This window comes from Pristis pectinata, chromosome 7 (assembly GCF_009764475.1).
Source record: "Pristis pectinata isolate sPriPec2 chromosome 7, sPriPec2.1.pri, whole genome shotgun sequence".
Lineage (NCBI taxonomy): Eukaryota > Metazoa > Chordata > Chondrichthyes > Rhinopristiformes > Pristidae > Pristis > Pristis pectinata.
In genome coordinates this window covers 65171973-65196885 of record NC_067411.1, presented here as the reverse complement: position 1 = coordinate 65196885, position 24913 = coordinate 65171973, and the positions used below count along the sequence as shown (strand labels likewise).

Sequence of the window (24913 nt, the reverse complement as noted above, 5' to 3'; positions counted from 1 at the left end):
TCAGTGCATTTGTGAAAGGGGATGACTGATTCATTTCTCATCATCATAGAGATTTTTATAGTGCATGTGGAGTTGTCACCAAGCTAGGCACCAGCCTCTGGCCCCAAGAGTGCATACGGAACAAGGATGAAAAAGTAGATGTTCACTGTCCTGTCAGGCAAGCACCAAATAGCTCTGTAAGGTTGTGCCTGTGTTGCCACTCGCCTTTTTCACACACTAGGCATTGGTGTTATTGGTCATTTCTTTCAAGGTCCCAATGAAGGATATCCTGAGGAAGCAGGTGTTCTTTGGCAACAAATGATATCCATGAGGCCATGGCTCATTGCATTAGAGACTGTGGCAAGTGGTGGACCTTGGCCTAGGAGTAGTTCTGACAGTGAACTGAGCCTGTGAACTATGGAAAACCTCTGACAGTGATCAGGACATCAAGCTTCTGTCACAGGGTGTGTTCTGTAATGGACAATTGTAATCTAGTACCTTTTAGGAGGAGATCCATGAAGTCCAGCAAGCCAGTGTCATCAATAGGCTGATCAATTGGCATTCTCATAGTCTACCAGGAAGTAGTACTGCTTTTACATTTACCAGGAAATGTACTGATTTTACATTTTTTAGCCATTTTGCAGATAGTTTAAGTTACACGCATGGATTAAGTATGAGCTTTTTTAATCATTAAAATTTTAAATCTTGTAATTACGATTGGTACAAAGTTTTTCTGATGAGAACAGTGAGGGGAAAATTTTAAATTTGAAATGCTGTATCTGCAAAGATTGCAACATTGCACCCAATGGAGGTGAAGGGTGTCAGCAACAATAAAATGCAAGTTTTTATGTTTAACTGCGGGATAGTGACGATGGCCACTGAATGCTTTGCTGTCATTAGGACCCTGTACTCTTGGCTCATGCAGACAGAAGTTCTCTTTAAGAAAAATTCTTTCAGCTGTGGTATACAAGATAAAAGCAAGAAGGTTATGCTAATCTTGTAATAAGCACAGGTTGGGCTACTGCTAGAGTGTTATATATGCTTCAAGTCACATTATAGGAAGGGTATGATATAATTAGAAATAATACAGAGGAAATTTATCTGAATGTAGCTATGAATGGAGAAGCTTAGTCATGAGGAAATTAATGCACAGTATTTTAATCAGAACAGATGTTTTGAATCTTCTTGATTGGTAGAAAACTTGTGAAAACTCTTGAGTTGCTCTTCATTTGAGTGGAACATAGTATATCACCTGTTTTTAAAGACCTTTTTAATTTAAACAGCATTTTCACTTTTCTTTAAATGGGTATGGCGGATGAATTGTGCTTTTTGTATTCGTATGGTGAGAATTTGAAGCTGTAGACAAGGGATTAGATTTCATGTTTTTTTTAAACTAGAGAAAATTGTTGATTATTAACTTGAATTTCACAGTTGCCCTAATAGCATACTGCTTCAAACACTGGTATTGGTGATCTGTGACTGGCATATAAATATTTGTCCATTTCGAGTGAAATGGTGTTTTTTGGATACGTGTTTTGTAAATCAATTCAGCTCAAATCTTGGATCAGTTGTTACCTGCAAAATCATTTTCTTGCGGATAACAGGTCTTGCCTTTTTGAATAATTCCTGAAGTATTCTTGAAAGAGCTGCTCTCTGCATTGCAATTTTTCTTTTGTTCTGTGAGACGAGAGTATTCCAAAGCAATTTGAACCTATAGAAATATTTTGATGTAGTTATTGTTATCATACACACCAATAAAATATGTGACCAGTTAAGCTATTTTCATGCTCCTCAGTGATGTTAGCCAGGGAATTTGGGAAAAAGTTCATTGGCCGTGTTCAGATATTGGCTTTGCATCATTGTGGATAGGTTTAATTGTCTTCCCAAAACTTAAAGCTGGATTACTTGAAGTATCAATATAGGTTATATACTTGGGGTTGGGCCTTGAACACACAAATGTCTGACTTGCAGGGTAGAGCCAGCTGAACCTGACTCCCAAGTGAAATGTTAATATACATGTTTGAAGCTTATTACAGGCCTTAAAATACACATTATTGCAGTTTGAAGATTTGCGTAAGGCCTAGATGATGTTAGCTGCTTACCATCCGTTGTTGGAAGTAATCTTTTGAATGTTTTAAAGAATTTTCGGTGGGAATGATGTCTCATTTAATTAAAAAGAATGGTGGTGTAAATGTAAGTGATTTAAATGGATGTTTTCAGAAAAAACAAGACAAGTACAGAAGAGGGGAAGTAGTAAAGTATTTTGAAAGGCTGAAAGGTGACGTATTGAATGGGAGAAGACTCATGAGACGTAAACATCAACATAATCTAGTTGGCTTGATGGGTGGCTTCTGTGCTATATACAGTATTTTAATTTTATGTAAATTGAACTTCCAAAAGTCATGACAACTCTATAGTCTCTTTCTCTTTGCAATATTTTGGGTGAGGTAAGTGACGCAGTGTATTTGAGTGTAGTACTTTCATTAGCTAGGTGATGAGCATTCGATGTAAATGTTTTAAATTAATGTGCAAAACACTTGCCAGGACGTGCCAAATCAATGATGAAGAGCTAGAAATTAAAGCCCTGAATTCTTGTATTACTCCTAGCATTTAACATGTGGGTTGTTTGCTTATACTCCGTGATGATCTTGAGTTTGGCCAAATCTAGTTTGGTATGTGGTGGCCAAATCTAGTTTGGTATGTGGTAGTCAAATCTAGAGTGAGTGTCAGGAGTGGGCAAAAGGTGAGTGGAAGAAAAACTCTGCAGGTTAGTAAATCTTAGGTTTTGGTTTTCTAACCAGTTTCTATTCTGTTTCAATTATTATTGTATGAATCTCACTTCATTTCATGTAAACTGTGCAGAGCAATCTCAATTCTAATAATTTATGATAGGAACAAGATGCACTCATGCAGTAGGTGGGTTTAACTAAGACTTTTGAGATATTTGTAGTTTTTAAATGTTTCACAGTGGTCCTTGCTTTACTGGAAAACTGAGCAAGTGAACTGGATTTCTTGTTTTAAAACTCAAATTATGGATTACTCATGTATTTTAATTTTACAGTTGCCCCAATGGCTTACACTGATGATATCTGTGACAAACATACAAATATTTCTCCACATCACAAGTGAAACGGTGTTTGGGATATGTGCAATTCAGTGTAAAACATTAATGTTATTGCAGTAATTTCCAAGTCCAATTTTACTTGAAGGCATGCTGCTGAAAGATACCAATTAACTTGTATATTTTGTTTATTGACAAAGGATAAATGTGTGTTTTTGGCTTATTGTCCTCCTTAGCCTATGGAAGCAATGCACGACAAGGGGATGGCTGATGAAATGCATTATGGTCAGATGAAAAGTATGGGAATGAGGCCTGCTCATACAGGAATGGGCCCACCACAGAGTCCCATGGATCAACATTCTCAAGGTATGCTTGAAATTTATTCTGTGAAGTTGTATCTCTTCATATTGTTTGTTGATCTTTAATTTTTGGTATTTTTCTAACTAATGCATTTCTTTAGCTTTATAGTTGGTAACTATTGGCAATTGATGTTTGTTTGACGAATCTATGTCATCTTCCATCTATTATGGGTTTCCTCTCATTGTACCACTGATAAATTTTTGTTGACTGACACAATAAGATGGTAGCAAGTTGGATCTGGAGGAAAGAAACCTCTATATAAAAATGAGAAAAGCTACTAGATATCTGCAAATAAGAAACTTAAGCAAACTCAATTAATCAATTGTAAATGAACACCAAAGTTAATTTAATTACTAAATCTGATCATCCATAATCTTCTGGAATACATATTTGTCTGTCATTTTCCCCCTCAATAACAAATTAACTTTCAAATAAAACCTGCATTTTATGTTTGTCTTGTATTTAATTTCTTTTTTAAAAGTAAATTTAATAGCCTTACATATTTTATCTCAAATGCAGTGGGATGGGACTGACCAGATTGCTTTGCCATACAAGTCTGTGATTAATTATATACAAGGCTGAGAAAGTTTTGGACTTAAGAGTTATAGACTTGAGGCCAAAGCTCAGATCAGCCATGATCTTACTGAATGGCAGAGTAGGCTTGAGAAACTAAATAGACTACTCTGTGTTCTTATAAATAGCCCTTTTTATTAAGAATCAGCATGGCACTATATCTGCCAATTTGCTGTGACAGGCCACAGGAGATTTGCTTTTGTCGTACAGTTAACGTGTAGTTGCAATATCATCTTCTGATGCATTGTCAGCATTAGAAGTTGCTTTACTTTTGAATGTGTTTACATTTTAGTTCTAGCTTCATATCAGTTATTTCGAGATAAGATGGTTCTTCAGTCTTTAATAGTTTTATTTATCTTCTTTGCCCTTTTCCCTCCCTGCCTCTGCCCCTCCATTACTAAAGACATGATATTAGCATAATTAGCAGTGACATTTTTTTCTAAGATTTGGGATGACTATTCTAAATAATATTTTTAAAATATGTGCAATCAGAGTACAACAAATAAAAAATAGTACCCAGAGGAATACTTAGAAAGGATGAGCAGTTACTCAAAAAGTTCTATGTATATGGTGGGTTGTTGTGTCATTAAGTTTATTAGACTAGTAATCCAGAGGCCCAGACTAAGAAACCAAAAACACACGTAAAAATTCAATTATTTAAATAATCCTGAACTTAAAAGAAAAAAATGAAATTGATAATGGTGAGCACAAAACTACTGTAAAAACCGACGCCTCATTAAATGTTCTTCAAGGGAGGAAATCTGCCATGCATACCTGTTCTGGTTTGCATGAATCCTGACCCACAGTAAAGTGAATGCCTGAAATGGCCTAGCAAAGTCATCCTCATTAATATATCTGGGAACTGGTCTCTAAGTTGAGAGAGAGTTGTCCCACAGACCAGGTAAGCAACAGCTTGATGTATTGCTCACAAAATCATACCTTGCTGACAATGTGCCATACTTCTCTATCATAAGCCCTGGATACATCGTGACCACCAACAGTACAGAGTCGCCTGAAGTAGTGGTACAGTAGTATAAAGGTGAGAAGGAGGAGAGCTGAGAATCATGAACATTGACATCAGCCTCCATGAAGTCTCACAGCATCTGGTCACACGAGTTAGGAAGCCTCCTCTTGAATAATACCTAAGATCTGCCCTCATCTGATGAATCAGTGCTTCTCCATGTTGAAAACTCCTGAAAGAATGACTGTAGGTAATAAGGGCTCTGAATTGTAGTCTGGGTGTAGGAACTGCAAAGGCCATCATCAAGAGTGCCTTGGTATTACCACAACTGACTTGGCAGGTCAAGTCCTGAAGGACACAACTGCGGAACTAATTCTGTGAACCAATGTGAAGGAAAAACCTATTTGACCACAGCCTTGTTACTCTGCTTATTTTGGATACATCTGTTTTTGACAGTGTTGGTAGAAATGTCACTGCAGAGTCCGTATGGAGGCAAAATCTTGTCTTCACACCTTGAACCCTTGCCATTGAGTTAAATAGGATAGACTAGGAATAGATCTAGCAGCTTAAAACTGGGAATCTATGAAACACTGGCCCGACAGCAGCAGTAGGAATTTATTCCTTTACAATATTTAACTTTGGGGCCTATAATATCCTTCACTCTACCATTACAATCATTTTGGGGAATTGGTCCTGGCATGCTGGGAGCAGCACCAGGTATATCTAAAAACAAGTTGCTGACCTGGTGAAGCTGCAATCCAGGATTAGATGCATGCTAAACAACAAAAAACAAGCCCTAGATAAACTGAGTGATCCCACTACCAACAGATGGGTGTCTGGTCACACGTAGTTGAGAATCATGGTTGAAAATCGAACTACTACAAGGAAGAGGGGGAAGATCTAGGTGCAGTAATACGATGAATGGTAACAGTCTTTCTTTCCAGAATAGGAGAGTCTAAAACTAGAGGGCATAGATTTAAGGTGTGAGGGGAACATTTTAAAGGGGGCATGAGGGTGGTGGGGATGTGAAACGAGCTGGGGGAGGAAGTGATAGAGGTGGGTACAATTGCAACAAAACTCATTTAGACAGGTACGTGGACAGGAAAGGTTTAGAGGGATATGGGCCAAACGGAAGCAAATGGGACTGGCTCAAATAGGCAACTTGGTCAGCATGGATGAATTGGGCTGAAGGGCCCATTTTCATGCAGTGTAACTCTGACTAACATCCTGAACAGTAGAGACATGAGAGACTGCAGGTGCTGGAAATCTGGAGCAACGCACACAAAGTGCTGGAGGAACTCAGCAGGTCAGGTAGCATCTATGGAGGGAAATGAACAGTCGACGTTTCTGGCTGAGACCTTTTGTTCCTGACCTGAGTTCCTCCAGCACTTTGTGTGCATTGATCCTCAGTAGTGGAGTGGCCCAGCTTGTGAGTGCCAAACACAAGGCTAAAGTATTAGTTGAGTGTGTGATCTGTCTTGGCTACTTCCTTAGATCTCTGCCATTACAGAAGTTAATCTTGAGCCGATTTGGTTTATTCCGTGTATCAAGAAATAGCTGAGCAATGGAAATAACAAAGACCATGGGATCGGATAACACTTGGGCTGTAGTTCTGAAACTTTGCACTCTGGAACCAGCCAGGCTGTTTCACTGTGGATCTACCAGGTAGTATGGAGGATTGACTAGCTATGTCCTTTCACAAACAGCAACTAATTACTGCTTGATCATCAGCAGAGTGATAAAAGGTGTCATTGACAACAGAATCAAGCAGCACACTGACACCTAGTTTTGGGTTTTACCAGCTAAATTTGTGCCATTGCACATCACAGCCAAGGTCCAAACAAAAAAAAAGGTGAATTCCAGAAGTCAACGGGCATCAAGAGGAAAATACTGCAGTGGTTGGGGGTGATACCTTACCACACATGCCTTTTTTTCCCCAAAAGGGTGGTGATTTTGATGTTGGAACGAAGTCATTCCAGTGCCAGGACATCACTGCAGGAGTTCCTCAGAGCAGTATCTTGGGCCAAGCATATTCAACTGCTTCATCAGTCACCTTCCTTGCATTATACGGTCAGAAATGGAGGTGTTTGCTGATTGCACAGTGTTTCTTTCCATTTGTATCAACTCAGCAAATGAAGCAGTCCATCCCTGCCTGCCTGCAACAGCATTTAGGCGTGGGATAAAATGACAAATAACTTTTGCCTGGCAAATGTGACATAAAATGAATATATTCAGCAAGGGAGTCTGATGGCCTACCCTTGACAATCAGTGGAAGTACCATTATGGAGTTCCCCCATCATTAACATACTAAAAGGTCACCATTGATCAGAAACCCATTGAACCAGCCATGTAAATCTTGTGACTACAAGATCAGATCAGAGACTGGGTATCCTGCAGCAAATAACTTGCCTCCTGATACCCCAAAACCTTGCTACTATCTATGTTACTTATCAGGAGCGTGACAAAATAATCTCCACTTGCTTAGATGAGTGCAGCTCTAATAACTTGAAGCTCAACAACATCCCAGAACACGCAACAGCCTGCTTGTTTGGTACCCTCTACCACCATCTTAAACAATCATTGTCAACAATAATGGAGACAATGTTGTGACTGTAGTGTGCATCATCTACTCTAACAGCACCTCCTTTGTCACTAAGGAGGAAGAGGGTACATACGTGGGAACACTACCATCTGCAGGTTCCATTCCAAGTTGCATGCCATACTTGCTTTCAAGTATGTTGTCATTCTGTCATTGTTGCTGTTTCTAAATCAGGAGCTCGCTTTCAACAGCACTTTGGGGAAAACTCCCAAGAGAAGGACTGCATGAATGAGGCTCACCACTACTACATGATGGGGATGGACAATAAATGCTGGCTTTGTTAGCCATCCCCACATTCTGAAAAGTTAGGGAGAGAAAATCTTGCTGCCCATTTCCATAGCTTTAGCAGAACCTTGGTTTTTCCCTCAAGAGCTCTTTCAAAATTCCAGCTTTAGCTCAACATTCATAGAAAGACAGGGCTCATTCAGATTTTATGTCTGATATGCATACAGTTCAATTTTTGGCTCCATTGAAGTCCGGCGTTGAACTTTTACTGGGGATTTGAGAAAAGAACATTTTTCTTTGTTCTAGCATTGTACTGTACTGTTTGATCATCTGAGATCTTTTAAATTGGGACACATGCTGCCAGTTTATCTTCAATGTAACAAATGTTATGGAGCAGTCAATATAATTCCACATACGTATATTCTAAATTTGTCCCCGCAATTCACTTATCCCCAAAACAAAACCTTTGACACAGTAATTTAACTTTTTGAATCATTCTTGTTTTCCATATCTATTCAAAATCATCAGTCATAGAGTTGTTGATGTAAAGGATCACCACTGTTTTCATTGTCTATGCCCAGCTACCTGATGCCTTAAATTTTGGTGACAAATGGTTGGTTAGAAGACCAAAGATTTGTGTGTCGTTAATTCACTCTCCTAAGCCATTCAGCCAAAGGATAATCCAGCCACTCTGTGGTTATCCTCTTCTCCAGTTCTTTCTTTGACAACAACTCCAGTTGTTACTTGATCCTTTCAACCTTTCATTCTAGTTTCTAATTCTCACATCTCTGATTTTAATTTGCAGGATCATTGGAGGAATCCTATGCCACTTGAGTCCTGGAATTATAAATAGCAGTCAGTAGCAGCAAGCAGTAATAAATAGGGAGGATTAGAAGAAAATGGATAGGAATAATTGAGGGAGAAAGTACCCAGACATATTAATAAATGAAGATTTAAAAATATAATTTGGTTGCAATCTTGAAGGATAAAAGAAAATTCAAAAGAGAGAGCAGGACATCTGCTTTTCATGGTGCTCTACAATCCTCAGCAAGGCTTACAGGATTGTTTCCTAAATGTCCTGTCCTGAAATCACAATAGTTAATAATTGGACTTTCTTTTGCCCAGAGCCCACCTGTAGTAGCTAATCTATTAATTTTTTTTGGTACAACTGTATAAGTAGGAAAACTGGTAAGTTCAGTTATTATGAGTAACCTACAATATGCTAGATAATTAATTTCACAGAATTACTTGGGCGATCGAAATGCAATTATTTTGAATCCATTGTTGTGTTTGGAATTTGATTACAAATGTATTTTATCCCTACAGGCTATATGTCTCCTCATCCATCTCCTATGAGTGTGCCGGAGCATGTTCCGAGTCCAATGTCAGCAGGTGGTCCCACTCCTCCTCAGATTCCACCAGCCCAGGCCACACCTATACTGCAAGGAGATCCTCAGGTCATGGGTCAGCAAAATAGAGGTCCTTCACCTTTCAATCCAGTTCAGCTTCACCAATTAAGGGCTCAAATTCTGGCTTATAAAATGCTGGCTAGAGGACAACCTCTACCAGATAATTTGCAGCTTGCTGTTCAAGGGAAGCGGTCACTACCCAGCATGCAACAGCAGGTAGCACCTATTGCCTACAACAGACCACCAAGTAAGTAACCAATTTAGTTTATTGCTTTCATGTGGAGAAAAAATATTCAGATTCCAAATATGTTTTCTGATTATTAAGGGGGAAAAGTAGTTTTGAATTGGTTTTGTTTCAGCATCCAATCAGTAAAATTGTGTATGAATTGTAGGCTGATACCTGGAAAAAGGCAAGTGCAAAATATTTATATATCTTAAGCATTTGAAATCTTCTGATAATTGAGAGATTCAAATATTTTAATTGATAACTGGCTAGCTTTTATGCTGGAAACTATTTCCATTGATTTGGTAAAATGCAAATTCAAAGGACATTTTTCTTAAAATAATATTTTGGAGTAAAATTTGAATAATTTGAAACATGGGGCTGAATCAAATGGAGGTGGCTAATTTCTCCCTGTGGGTCAGTTTATTTCTAGCTTGTTTGCCTGTGTATTGAAACGTGGAAGTCAGATAAGATACTGATCTGAAAGATTTGACTGCACATAGCTGTGACAGGTATAAAACCAGACTTAAGTACATGTGAATGGTAGAAAAGGTTTTTATCTTTAATATTTTAAATTTTCTATTACTACTTCTAAATTTCAATTAAGCGTCATTTGAGCTCTTTTAAGTCTGATTATCAGATACCTATTAAAAACAGTGCAAAGGTCATTGGCCACACTGCGCTGTCAAAATGCTATTCCAGGGGTGAGACTGACCGAGGCTAAGTTGTTCCTCACTGTCTGCTTGGCTTTGTGATGTGATGCTCTCGTATAGATAGCTCGTTTGTCCTACATTTCTGATCAGGTTATTACGGGTGATTGCAGATCATGGTTGGTGAGTTTGGGCAGAGGCCCAGTCCAGTATGATCTGGTTCATGAAGTGATTTGGGAAGTGGGCTGGATCTGGTATATTTTGATTCATGAGGTGGTAACCAAATGTTTCAAAGGAAAAAGGTAAATGTGGTCCTCAAAGCTCTAAGACTGGGTTTCTGTGGTGTTGTATTGTGTAGCTCTTGGAAGGTTACCAAATGGAATTGGGATTTTTTTTTAAAACTGTCACATCCTGCAGTTATATTAATTTTGAATCATCTTATGTAGTACGAGAACAGGAAGGAATTGGTGGGGAGAGATGGGAGCCAGAGAGCCCAGAAAGATGGGCAAGAGGACAGCAAGAAGAGACTCAAAATCTCAGCAGTTGTGTTTCAAAGTAGATTTTATGAGGGCTTGCAATGCCTTCCTATCCAATTAAACAGGATCCTTTACAAAATAAAAGCATAGAACAGTACAGCATAGAAATGGGACCTTTAGCCCACGATGTTGTGCCAAAATAATTAAACTAGTAATTAAATGCCTAACTAAACTAATCCCTTCTGCCTACACAATGTCCATATCCCTCTATTCTCTGCAAATTTATGTGCCTATCTAAGAGCCTCTTAAACGCCTCTGTGGTATTTTGCTTCTACTACCACCCTGGCAGTGCATTCCAGGTACCCACCACTCCATGTTTGCTTAACAAAAAAATAGCTTTCCCTGCACATCTTTGAACTTGCTCCCTCTCAGCTTAAATGCATGCCCTCTTGTATTAGATATATCGACCCTGGGGAAAAAGATACCAGCTGTCTACTCCATCTATGCCTTATAAACTTCTATCAGGTCTCCCCTCAGCCTCCACCGCTCCAGAGAAAACAGTTCAAGCTTGTCTAACCTCTCCTCTTGTCACATGCTGTCTAATCCTGGTAAACCTCTTCTGCACCCTTTCCAAGGCCTCCACATCCTCCCTATAATATGGTGACTAGAATTGGATGCAATACTCCAGATGCAGCCTAACTAGAGTTTTGTAAAGCTGTAACATAACTTCCTAACTCTTGAACTCAATGCCTTGACTAATAAAGGCAAATATGCCATACACCACCTTTACCACCCTATCAATCTGTGCAGACACTTTTAGGGAGCTATGGACTTGGACCACAAGATCCTGCTGTGCATCAACACTGTTAAAGATCCTGCCATTAACAGTGTACTATCACTTTATATTTCATCTCCCAAAGTAGAACACCTCACATTTGGCCGGATTAAACTCCACCTGCCATTTCTTTGCCCATATCTGCAACTGATTTACATCCCGCTGTTTCCTTGGCAATCTTCTACACTATCTACACCACCACCAATCTTTGTATCATATGCGAACTTACTAACCCACCATCCACATTTTCATCCAAATAATTTATATAACAGCAGAGGTCCCAGTACAGATCCCTGCAGAATACCATTGGTCATGGAGCTCCAACCAGAATAATTCCATTGACTACTACCCTCTGTCTTCTATGGGCAAGCCAATTCTGAATTCAAACGGTCAGGTTACTGTGGATCCCATGCATTTTAATCTTCTGGATGAGCCTACCATGAGGATCCTTGTCAAACGCCTTAATGAAATCCATGTAGACAACATCCACAGCTCTACCTTCAATCACCTTCGTCACCTCCTTGAAAAAACACAATCAAGTTAGTAAGATGTGATTTGCCCTGCACAATGCCATGCTGACTGTCCCTAACTAGACCATTGTTTTCCAAATGCTCATAAATTTTATCCCTAAGGAACCTCTCCAATACCTTCCCTACCACTGATGTGAAACTCGCCAGTCTATAGTTTCCAGGATTATCCCTATTTCCTTTCTTGAATAACAGAACAAAATTAGCTACTCGCCATTCCTCTGGGACCTCGCCTGTGACTAGAGAGGACACGAAGATCTTGGTCAAGGGCCCAGCAATCTCATCTCTTCCCTCTCTCAATAATTTGGAGTATATCCTATCAGGCCTTGGGGACTTAACCATCTTAATGTTCTTTAAGAGACCCAAGACTACCTCTTTATTTATCTTAAAAATGCCCTAGCATGTTAGCACTCTCCACACTGATCTCACTATCCTCCACATCCTTTTCGGTAAATACTAATGCAAAGTACTCATTTAGGACCTTGCCCACATCTTCCTCCTCTAAGCACATGTTCCCTCCTTTATCCTTGAGTGGTCCTACCCTGTCCATGGTTATCATCGTGCTCTTGATGTGTATATATAGAACGCCTTGGGATTCTCTTTAATCCTGGCTCTCCTAATTCCCTTCGAGTTTTTTTCTAGTTTCTTTATAATCCTCAAGGGCTCCATTTGATTTTAGCTTCCTAAACCTTGCATGCGCTTCTTTTTTCTTCTTGACTAAATTTACCACCTCTCTCGACATCCAAAGTTCCCTTACCTTGCTATCCTTGTCCTCCTTTCCTTACTGGAACAGTCCTGTACTCTGTCCAGTTAGTCTTTAAACACCCTCCACGTGTCAGATGTGGACTTGCCCAAAAATAGTTATTCCCAATTACCTCTCCCTAGTTCCTGCCTAATACTCTCATAATTTGCCCTGCTCTAATTTAATACTCTCCCGCAAGGTCCATACTTTTATCGATAACCATTTTAAAACTTAAGGAGTTGTGGTCACTGTTCCCTACATGTTCTCCCACTGAAAGGTCAGTCACCTGGCCAGGCTCATTTCCCAACACCAGATCCAGTGTGGACTCTCCTTTTGGACTATCTACATACTGATTTAAGAAACCTTTCTGGATGCACCTGACAAATTCTGCCACGTCTAAACCTCTTGCACTAAGGTCCCAGTCTATATTGGGAAAGTTGATGTCACCCATGACAACAACCCTGCTGGTTTTGCACCTTTCCCTAATCTGCCTGTATATCTGTTCCTCAATGACCCAGTAGCTATTGGAGGCTCTGTAGTATAATCCCCTCAGACTGATTGCACCTTTTCTTATTTTTGAGTTCTACCCATATAGACTCGATGGATGAGCCCTCCATTATTTCCCCTCTGAGTCCAGCTTTGATATTGTCCCTGATTAATGGTGCAACTCCCCCACCAATTTTACCCTCTCTATCTTTTCTAAAACATCGGAACCCTGGAACATTAAGTGTCCAGCCCTGTCCCTCTCTCAACCTAGTCTCTGTAATGGCCACAACATCATAGTTCCATGTACTGATCCATGCTCCAAGTTCATCACCCTTATCCTTAATACTCCTAGCATTAAAATAAACACACTTCAACCTGTTTGTCCCATCGTGTCTATTGGCTTGCTCCTGCCTGTTCTTCCTTACAGACAAGCAGATGACCTGATTAACTGAACTTGTCTCCACTCATTGAATGCTTCCTCCTCTGCAGGAGCAGAAGGCTGCTTTCCTTCAAACCTAATCAGTGGGGGAGATGAGATTGCAAAGTGCATACGTACTATATTCTTTCCTCCTGTGGTTGGTAATTTGGTGGAGGGGTGATGGTACAAATAAATACTTTTCCTATCTAGAGCCCAAATTTGCTTTCAAGATGCTCCATCCAAGTCCAATTCTTATGTCAGATGAAGCAAGAAATACTTGTTCTGAGAGCACAAGATGATTTTCAGTGATCTTGGGCTTTCTGTTGAACAATGAAAAGAGTGACGTCATTCTATGCAGCAGTAAGATGGGGGTGTGGGTGGATGGTATTGTTAAGTGTCATCTCCAAATGGAATGCTGAAGAGTCGTAATAAAAACACATTGTTAAAAAAAAGTGTTAATTCTGCCTTTCGCCCTTGGCAAGGAAAACTGGTGGGAGTGGTTTGGGATGGGTGAGAAAGTATTGAAGGATGGGAGTATAGTGCATAAGTTAGTTGGCTAGATATTTGTAGGGCACTCCTACTTTTAGATATTCCTGTGTTGTTGACACTATAAGAGGGTGTTATGATGGAGATAACTGATCAAATTGATTAGTATTAAATAGCTGTAATTTTTTTTTCTTGACATTTATAGAATTTAAAACACTGCACAATGTTTGAAATAACCATTTTAGAAGCTTGAAGATTTGCAGTAAAATAAATTGTGCACATTTCAGAGAAAAGAACAGCTGGGGAGGTTTCTTACATTTAATCATGTCAGTTATTAATTTCTTGCAATGGATTTTTTTTCAGATTTTAAATAAAAATATTTGACTTCTATATTAAACATTCAAGCCAAAATTTTGTTTCAAGCCCATCATAAAATTAATGCAATATTTTAAGCAATTTAGCCAACAAAATAAATTAATTACATTTTCTCTGTTTTATATGTGGCTTTTTCTAACATAATTTTCCTTTATAATTGGATGCTATTAAAAGAAAAGTCCTCACAATTATGTTCAGTGAGATGCAGATACCATATAAATTCTTCACCAAAACCAGCATGCACTTATTTAAGACAAATCTGAAAATTTACTACTCCCAATACAAAATATTAATTCAAATTAGGATTCAAAACCTGCACGGTTCTTAAAATGCAGCAGGATGTAACCTGTAAAGTTTGTGTAAATCCTGATTAAAAATAAACCAATTAACATGTGACTAAAAAACACTCGTGTATAATTTTCTGGAAACCTCTCCCTATTCTCTAATGTTCCTAAGAAAATGTCTGCTGTCACATCCTGCATTTGTATTAATTTTGGATTATCTTGTACGGTATAAGAACAGGGTAAACTGTTTATAATAAACCTTGGAAGGAAGTGGTGGGGAGAGGGAGAAAGAGAAGAACAGCCAGAGAAGCCAAGAAGGTGGCAAGAGAACAGCAAGAAGTGACTTACCAGTGTACCAATTTAACAGGGTAACTTTGTGCCGGTTATTAAATGATTTCTGCATTTATGGGGAGATGGCCAGCATAAAGGGGTGAGGCAGGAGTTGGCAGGTGAGGAGAGGGATGGTGAGCAGATAGTCAGGGGAATGAGGCTTGAGGGTGGAGGTAGAGATGAGGCTTGAGGGTGGAGGTAGAGATGAGGCTTGAGGGTGGAGGTAGAGATGAGGCTTGAAGGTGGAGACAACAAAGGTCTACAGATTCTGGAATCTGATAAATAAGGTGATAAGTGGAACCAAATGAGGGAGGGTTGATGGGCAGATAGGACCAGCTGGGAATGGGGATAGGAGACCCAGTTGCTTAAGTGTGTGGGTGATAGATGGAACCAGGTGGGGGAGGGGAAAGAAATTGGGCAATGGGGGGCTATTTGCGGGTGGGGTTGTGGTGAGAGGATACCTGAAATTGGAGAATTCCAATTTTCATACCATTTGGGTTGTAGACTATCCCAGGTTGAATATGAGGTATTGTTCTTTTTTGTTTGGTGGAGAAGGCCAAGAACAGACGGGTCTGTATGTGAATAGGAAAGGGAGTTGACAAAGCATGCAACCAGGAGCTCAAGATGCCAGTTGTGGACAGAGTGCAGGTGCTCAGAAAGCCTCGTCTCAAGGACAAATGCAGTGGAGACGTGAAACGAGAGAAAGGGATGCTGTCCTTGCGAGCAATAGGGTGGGAGGAGGTGTAGTCTAGGTAGCTGTGGGAGTCCGTAAAGGAAGAGAGTGTCAGAAATAGTCCAAGTGAATTTGAGGGCGCGGTGGGAGTTTGTAGTGAAGGTGATAAAATTGACAAGTTCTTCACAAGTGAAAGAGTTAAATGCGCTTTCTGTTCCAGGACATCTGAAATGTCCTCCTTTTTCAGGAAAAGTGGTTTCCCCTCTGCTATGTTTGCTGGAACCCTCACCTACATCTCCATTTCCTGTCTCCTTCCAGACAAAACAGACAGTTTCCTTGATCCTTGCCTTTCACCCTACCAGCCTCTGTGTCCGGCATATCATTCTTTGTCACTTCTGCCAGCTGTAATAGAAACCCATCACTAGTCACGACTTTCCCTTCCCTCCCCACTCCTTCCTGCTTTCTGCAGGGACCGCTCTCTCCACGACTCCCTGGTTCATCCATCCCTTCCTGTCTCCTGGCATGTTCCCCTGCAACATAGGAGGTGCAACATTTGTCCCTACCCCACCTCCCGTCTTCCACCATCCAGGGAACTATGCGGCCCTTCCATTTGAGGTACAGATTCACATGCACCTCCTCCAACCTTGGCCTTCTCTACGTCAGTGAGACCAAGCGAAAACTAGGTGACTACTCTGCCGAACACCTGTGCTCTCTCTGCAATGGCCATCTTGAGCTCATAGTTGCATGCCATTTCAGCTCCCCTTCTCATTCTCACGACAACCTGTCTGTTCTCAGCATACTCCACTGCCAGGGTAAGGCCAAACACAGACTGCAAAAACAGCGCATCATATTTTGCCCAGTGTGGTCTACCACCCAATGGCATGAAATTGAACTCTCTTCTATGGTCCTCCCTTTTTTTGTTTCCCCATCCCCCTCCTCCTCTTCATTCCTCTTCACCCACCAGAAACATAGTTCACCCACAGGCTTCCCCTACCCCTCCCCCATCTGGTTCTGGTTCCATCTGCCATTCACCTTTCCCCTGATGGTTTCCATTATCATTTCCTTTACTGATCAGATTCCAGCACTGATAGCCTTTGTGTTCCTATCTATCACCCTCCTCTTTTTCTCTCCCCCCCCCACCCCCCCACCCCCAAATTGCACCATCTGAGTTCCCTTTTTTCTCCCTCCATCTATCATCCATCTGCTTCTGTGTTTCCTAACTCCACTCCCCCTCCTCTCCCTGGCTCGATCTGCCTGCCATCCTTCACCCTCCCTCAGTCTACTAATCTCCTTCGGTTCCTGGTTCACCACTCCCCCTGTCCTCATGATACTGGTTATTTCCCCTCTCCACTCTCGGTCTTGATGCAGGGTTTCGATCTAAAGCATTGACAATTCCTTTACTGCCACAGATGCTGCTTGACCTGTTGGTTCCTCCAACAGATTATTGTATTGAATCCTCTAATTTCAGTTAACCCACAGCCCCAGTATTTCTCACGCCCTCTGGCACCCTCTCCTTCTGATCCACCTGGGTTCTCTTCCTCCCCCTCTTTTTTCCTCCCCCCAAAAACATCATATTACCCAGTTTCTTTCCCCTCCTTCACCTGGTTCTATCTGCTGATTACCCATGCATTCAACCCACTGGGTCTCCTATCCCCATCCCTAATTGGTTATCTGCCCATCAACCCTCCTTTTCCTGGTTCTACTTATCACCTAACTTGCATCTTTCTTACCAGGTTCCAGAATCTGCAGACTTTGTGGTTTTCTTTGCATTCAATTACTGGAAGTTTTTTGAGTAAGTAATGTTGTAGAAACTAAGAAAATTGGCAATAAAGTGTATGGAGGAATTAGTCAGCAACAAATAACCTTGCTTTAATTTTGGAAGTTCTGCAGATCAACAAAATAAAATTGAAAATGAGTAGGCAATATTATACTGGAAGAGATAAAGAAGGAAAAATACTTATTTGGGAAGCAAAGCAGTGGCATTCTCTGTTGGGATAGAATTCAAGGGGAGAAGGTGATCCTTTTGAGCAGGGGTGAGAAGAGATGGATACTCAACGTGGGGAAAAAATGTATCGTGATGAACCCTGCCGGGGTAGTGGGGTGATTGTAGAAAGACCTCACTTGTTGGGACAGAAATGCAATCTTGCAGTGGAGACCACAAAGGACTGGTTATTGGTAAGAATTGGGGAATCCTGCATTACAAAATACTAACATTTTTTCTGAAAGTGTAGTCCATGTAAGCATCAGCTGTTAAAGATGTATGGTGGAGAGATTTAAGTTGGGTTAAGTCCTAATTATCTAATTTGATTAGGGTTTTTGAATATTGGATGTTTCCTAAAAGTAATTTGCTGGCTGTATTTTTGGCAAACTGCCAGCATCACTATTAAGCATATGTGAAGTTGTCACTAATTGGTATTTTTAGATGAAGTAAAGTTCCAACCTTTTTTCTTCTTTCTACTGTTGCTGTGTAATCTGGTTACTTACAGCATTCTCCTTTTATTTCAGATTTCAAGCATCTGTTGTGCTCTACATTTGACAGTTCCAACATGTTTTATTGTTCTCTCTCTCTCTCTCTTTCTCTAACTGCCAGCACCAAAAGTAGTTGTTAACAGGACGATCTCGGTCTCCACCCTGTTACAGACATTCCCCTTCCATCCCTCCACTTCTATGCACTCTAAACACACTTGGTTTCTCACTTTTCCAGTTCAGATGAAAGGGCATTGATCTGAAAAATTGACAGGATGGTGGTGGGGGAATGTCTCTCGACCTAACCTCTTGTGCATTTCCTGTTCTTCTATTTTTCTGTCATTTATTGAAATGATTAATTTTACAGAGTTAATCTGGCCACTTCCATTTGTCACACAGCACACACTGGAATTGCATTGGGTTCATGTGCGCAGGGCACATGTTGCATTTTGGGAAGAAAAATGAGGGTAGGGCTTTCACAGTGAACGGTAGGGCCCTGGGAGTGTTGAAGCACAGAGGGACTTAGGAGTACAAAATACAAGTACATGGTTCCCTGAAGGTGGTGTTGTAGGTAAACAGGTTGGTGAAGAAGGCTCTTGGCACGCTAGCCGTCATCAGTCAGGGCATGGAGTATAGAAGTTGGGATGTTATGTTGCTGTTGTACAAGATGTTGGTGAGGCACATTTGGGATATTGTGTTCAGTTTTTGTCACCCTGCTATAGGAAAGGTGCCATTAAGCTGGAAAGAGTGCAGAGGAGATTAACAAGGATGTTGCTGGGACTTGAGGGACTGAGTTATGGAGAGAGCTTGAGCAGATTGGAACTTTTTTCATTGGAGTGTAGGAAAATGAGGGGTGATCTTGCAGAGGTGTATAAAATCAATGGGTCAATGTGTACAGTCTTTTTCCAAGGGTTGGGGAATCAAGAACTAGAAGGCATAAGTTGAAGGGGAGAGATCATAAAGGAACCTAAGGGGCAACTTTTTCACCCGGGGGTGGTCAGTATATGGAATGAGGAAGTGGTTGAGGCCGGTATGTGAACAACATTTAAAAGGTGCTTAGACAGGCACGTGGATCAGAAAGGTTTCGAGGGGTATGGACCAAAAGTGGGCAAATGGGATTAGCTTGAATGGGAATCGTGGTTGGCATGGACCAGTGGGCTGAAGTGCCTGTCTCCGTGCTCTGTGACACACTTGGGTGACAGCAACTGAATGTTGGTATTTCTCTCCAGAGCTGCCAGTCACGTCCAGCATGATTCTATATGTTTGGATCATTTGAGGAATGGATACAAATATTTTCCATGTTCCAACTGTTCCCTGGGTATATGTTTTGCATGTTCATGATTTTTTTTTCTCCTTTATGTAGGAGAATATCATAGAGTAACACAGCACAGGAACGGGCTCCTCAGCCCACCATGTCCAGGCTGACCATCAAGTACAGATCGAAACTAATCCCATTTACTAGCAATTGGTCTGTAACCTTCTATGCCTTGGCAATTCAAGAGCTCACCCAAAAACTTAAATTTTATGAGAGTACCTACCCCTACCACCCTCTCAGTCAGATTGCAATTAGCCTCTGGGCAGAAGAAAAATTCTTTGTATTTCTCTTTCCTCCCACACCCCACCACCTCAAACCTATGCGCTCTGGTTTTAGACATCTATTGCAGGGAAAAGTTCCTCACTCTATCAGGAACCCCGTCAGCCTCCTCTGCTCCAAGGAAAACAAAACGCAGCCTATCCAGCCTCTCGCAACTCAAGCATTCCATCACAGGCAACATCCTGGTAAATGTCCTCTGTACCGTCTCCCATACAATTATGTCTTTTCAATAGTGTGGCAACCAGAACTGCACATAATATTCTAGCTGTGGCCTAAACCTAACCAATGTTTTGTAAGGCTGTACCATGACCTCCATGCTCTCATATTCTACAGCCTGGCCAATGAAGACCAGGTCCCTTATGCCTTCTTCATTACATTATCTACCTGTGCTGCCACCTTTTAGGGATCATTGGACTTGTACTTGCCAAGGTCTCTCTGTTCCTTATACTCCCTTGGGGTTTACCATTAAAGGTCTTTCCCTTATTAAATCTCCCAAAATACATCAGTTCACACTTTTTTAGGATTAAATGCAACCTGCCATTGATCCACCCAGTTTAGCAGCTGATCAGTATCCTTCTGTAACCTAAGACTATCACTGGAGGTGGTAATATTGCAGGATGAAAAAGAAAATGTTGAATAAGAAATGTCTGCTTCATATTTCAGCTTCCTTCTGGCTCATAGCCAGGGCTTTTTTCAAAATACGTTTTTTGTTTAGATTTGGTAAAAGATGTTCTATATACTTTTCTAACTTTTAGGTATAGGCATGCATTCAATGGCTAGTCAGGCTGTTGGACCCTCACAAATGATGCCAGGACATGTTCCTAATGTTCATAAGCCCTGGACAGAAGGTAAATAATCAAATTAATGATTTCCTACTTTCTATGTGCTATTGTAGTTTGGTAAAAGCATCTTGGTATATTGACAGACTTGGTACAAAAATTGAACCATTTCCTTCAGTTTCTCTCATTTCATTTGGTTTGTGTCTACTGCATTTCAGGAACTATAGTATTTGGCAATAAGCTGATATTGTGGTGGGAGAAAAGCTGTTCTATCACTGAAATAAAATCAAAGTTTAAATATTTACAGATGGCACAGCTAAGTAAATCTTCTCAGTTGACCTGAGATCATTTGATCTTAAACAGTCAATCTGAGTTCCTTTAGCATCATCGTATTTTTCAGAACTGTTGTATATTTTGTCTGAAGGAGATTTTGGCATTAGTCATTTGATTGAAGTAACTTCTTTGGAAAATCAAGTGTGATATTCAAGCTTCACTTTGGTATGACTTGATTGCAGATCTTCTCTGTGGGTCCTAAAGAACCCCTCTGTTATGAGAAAATTTGTATATTGGGAGGTACAGTAAACCCTTAACTTTTGCAGGGGATATCAGTTGTTGTGGATAGTAAGATAAAAATTCAAAACTTTTCCCAGTAAGATGCTGTAAAACAAAAGCCAGTCTTGCTCGTTTTGATATTTACATCATTCATCCATTGGCCATTGTTGCCAGATGGAAGAATGTAGGTGCTTGAGTGTGTTTATTCCCCATGCCACCACCCCCCACCCCCCCCCCCCACCATTTTATATACCTTGTTTATTTCACAGACTCCTTCCTATTAAGTTAATCAAGAAATGTTCAATGTTACTAGTTTTCATGAGCTGTGTTTGAAAGACAATCTCCAAATGTGTTTTTTGTCCTTTGTTCCTTTGTCCTTCCTTGATGTGAATGCAACCTTCATTAAGTGACGGATTAAATTAATTTAAACATTTTGTTGTAGTGAATTTTCATTAAGTGAATGTTTGCTAACTGGGGAGACCTGTACAAACTAGAATGCATTAGTTTTCTTGTGGTTACTGCTTCGTTTTGCGTTCCTTCCCAAATTCTACCCACTGCTTAACCCTGCCCCATTGACTATACCGTAATTTAATCCATTAGTGTTCACTGATCTGGTTATTGTTCAACTTCCTGAAAACCAGTCATGAATTATAAATTTCAAGGAAACTGAAAACAGACTTAAACTCTTTCTCTCCATCAAAACATTTCTTTGTATATGCTATCCTAGGTTGGAATGATCTGAAAGTTTGGTCCATTGACTACTCCTAGCTTCCAGTAGACATTAAATGGTATATGAACTAGTTTCTGTTCATTCTGTCCATGCGCCCACCCCACCCCCTGATCAGATGAACCAATTGATGCATTGTTTTAATCTCTCACTGAGTAATTTGAATATAAATCTGACAATTATAGTTTTTATACTTTATTCTGGAATAATGCAATAAGCCCTATTTTTCATTTGTCTTGGTGGAAAATAATAGGTCAAGTTAATGAAATGGGAATTCCAAGCACTCCTCAAAAAATGCCTCCACAAGCTACTTGTGGAAGACCTTCTCCTGCACCAGCTGTGCAAGCAACCCCCTCTGGCCCTGGGGCAGCGTTGCCACAACAATCTGTTGTCCAGCCTTCACCAACTATCCAACTTCATCAGAAACAAAATCGTATAACACCCATCCAGAAACCACAGGGGCTGGATCCTGTTGAAATTCTTCAAGAACGAGAATACAGGTGAGTTGAATTGTTAATACTAAAATCTGTATTTTGTCACTCTGCTGTGATGTCTGTTACTTCTTTCAAATGATTAACAGCAGTCTTTCAAGGTTGTATTATATAAATAAAGCCCAACATTCTGTACGTCTCCAAGTTTAAATTTTTTTTATGTAGCTAATCTGAAAATTTTACTGTTAATACTGTTAATATGAATAGTGGTACACATACCTTGAGAAGGTTTTGAGTTCTGATTCTTATAAATGTTCAACACTCTCCATAAACACTTTATTTTTTGTCAAATGCTGGTTGAGTTTACTGGATTAAAGAAGAAATATTAGTTTAATCTGTACATCAGAAATAGAAAGGATGCTAAAATGGCTTGGGTTCTCTAAATAGCTTTACTAATTAGCTTTATTGATTTCATCAATATTTCCTAAGTAAGTTTATCTTAAGTATCATTGCCCTTCATGGTTGAAATTTCAGAAGTCAAAATCAAATACTTTTAAGTGTTTTGCCTAATGATAATAAATAATTATGGCAAATTCATGCTAAGATAAAGCTTTAGAAGAATGGTGCCGCAGCTGAGGTTTTGCAGCAATTGACTTGGCACAGATTGGAACCTTTTAAGAAAGAGAACTTAGGGGTAACCGGAGAGATCTTTGAATTCATGAATTGAACCAGGTTGATGTGGAGAAAATGGTTCTAGTTGAAGGCCATAACTAGGAAACATCAATAAAAGTTTGTTACTAATAAATTCCATATTTTTTAATCAGATGCTGATTATAATTCTCACTGTAATAAGAAATGATTTAAAATAAATTTCTTTCCAAATTCAAGCAAAATAAGTATGGGGGATGGGGTTCAAGGGGAATAGTAAAATATGCTGGGAAGTCATAATGAGATAGATACAATAGGAAGCAGCTCAGCTGGAACATAAACATTAGCTCAGAGACTGAACCCCTCTTCTTGCTTATGTATTAAGTCATTCTATATAATTGAATCAGATGAACAATAACTTCTGTAATGTACTGTTTTCAAAATAATTTTTATGATATTGAACATAAAAAATGAGCTGTTTGCTCTCAGAATGCAAGCTATTATAATTCATTTTAATTTTCTTGTCTCAAAGACTTCAGGCTCGAATTGCACATCGTATTCAAGAGCTTGAAAACTTACCTGGTTCTTTGCCACCGGATTTGCGTAATAAAGCTACTGTGGAATTAAAAGCTCTTCGCCTACTCAACTTCCAAAGACAGGTTGGTATCTGTCAGGATTATAGAATGATGCAATGCAAAAGGATATTACTCAGCCGATGATACCTGTTTTAGTTCTTTGAAATAGCTGTGCAGTTAATCCCACAACCCTCCCTTTTCCCTAAGTGCTGATATTTTTTTCCTTCAAATAAATCTGAACAAAATAAAGACAAGGCTACTGTTAATAATGAAAGCCATACAGCTACCAGATTGTCATGAAAATTCATTGGTTCCTTTAATGTTCTTCAGAGATCTGCCGTACTAGCATGAAATACAAGTGGCTACATTTCCACCAATGTGGTTGACTGTAAATTGCCTCCTCAGTCAGGTCCATTTTAGGGATGGACAATAAATGCCAACTTACCAGTGACATTCACAACCTAGAAACAAATTTTAAAGACGATTAATCCATTTCCTTTTAATAACCTTCTTGATCAAAAATGCATCTTTTAAAAAATATATATATTTCTACTTCCTTTTGTTTTATTTATTTGGGATATGAGCATCACAAGAAACACCAGCATTAATTGCACATCTCTAGTTACCCTTGAAGAGATGGTTGTGATCTGCGCTTCAAACAGCTGCAGTGCTTTTAATGAAGATGTTTTGACAGTGCTGTTGGAAAACAATTTCTGGAATTAAAACCCAGTGATAAATAAGGAATATATTTTCAAGTAAGGATGGTGACCAATTTGAAGAGCAGGCAGGTGGTAGTGTTCCCATGCACTGAAGAACTTGGCCTTCTTGGTAGAGGTTCGGGGTTTTGAGGATGCTGTTAGGGTAGCCCGGTGAGTAATTACAGTGCAATTTGTATAGGATACAAACTGTAGCCTCTGTGTGCGCCAGTGGTAAAGGGAATGAATGTTAAGGGTGGTGACTTGGATGTGAATCAGTCAGGAAGCTTCTTGGTGTCGTGCTTGAATATTGTTAAAAGCTGCACTCATCCAGACAGAGGGAGAGTATTTCGCATTCCTGCCTTTTGCTTGCAGATGCCAGCACTATCATTGTACTAGAGAATTGAATAGAGGCAAGGCTAGTTGTGATGCAAAGGGCTACAGCCAGGATGTACTTTGGTCCCATAATTTTCATGGCATGCAATCCTGTCAGCTGTTTCTTGACAAGGACTGATTTGAGATGGCTGAAGACTGGTCCTATGATATTGTAGATGTCAAGAGGAAATTAAGATGAGTGATACACTCAGCACTTATGTGTGAGCAGGTTTGCAGATGTTTCAGCCTTTTTCTTTGGCGCTTGTATGCTGGGCCCCAACATTAAAGATGGGAGGATTCTTGGAGCCTTTCCTCCCTTTAGGTCTTCGTGTTTTGTGTACACCTTTATTCACAATTAAATGTGGCAGGACTGCAGGGCTTCGATCTAGTACATCAATT

General features: G+C 40.0%; 1 protein-coding gene across 3 annotated transcripts in view; it reads left to right on the top strand.

Annotated features, from left to right (window-relative positions):
* Positions 1-24913, top strand: part of smarca2 (SWI/SNF related, matrix associated, actin dependent regulator of chromatin, subfamily a, member 2) — a 111593-nt gene that overhangs the window by 14237 nt on the left and 72443 nt on the right. For all 3 annotated transcript variants that reach the window (XM_052019371.1, XM_052019372.1, XM_052019370.1), the window contains exons 3-7: positions 3277-3406; positions 9085-9414; positions 20488-20580; positions 22044-22290; positions 23402-23528. In XM_052019371.1, the coding sequence (XP_051875331.1) occupies positions 3277-3406; positions 9085-9414; positions 20488-20580; positions 22044-22290; positions 23402-23528 (927 nt within the window). The remainder of the gene's footprint in view (positions 1-3276; positions 3407-9084; positions 9415-20487; positions 20581-22043; positions 22291-23401; positions 23529-24913) is intronic.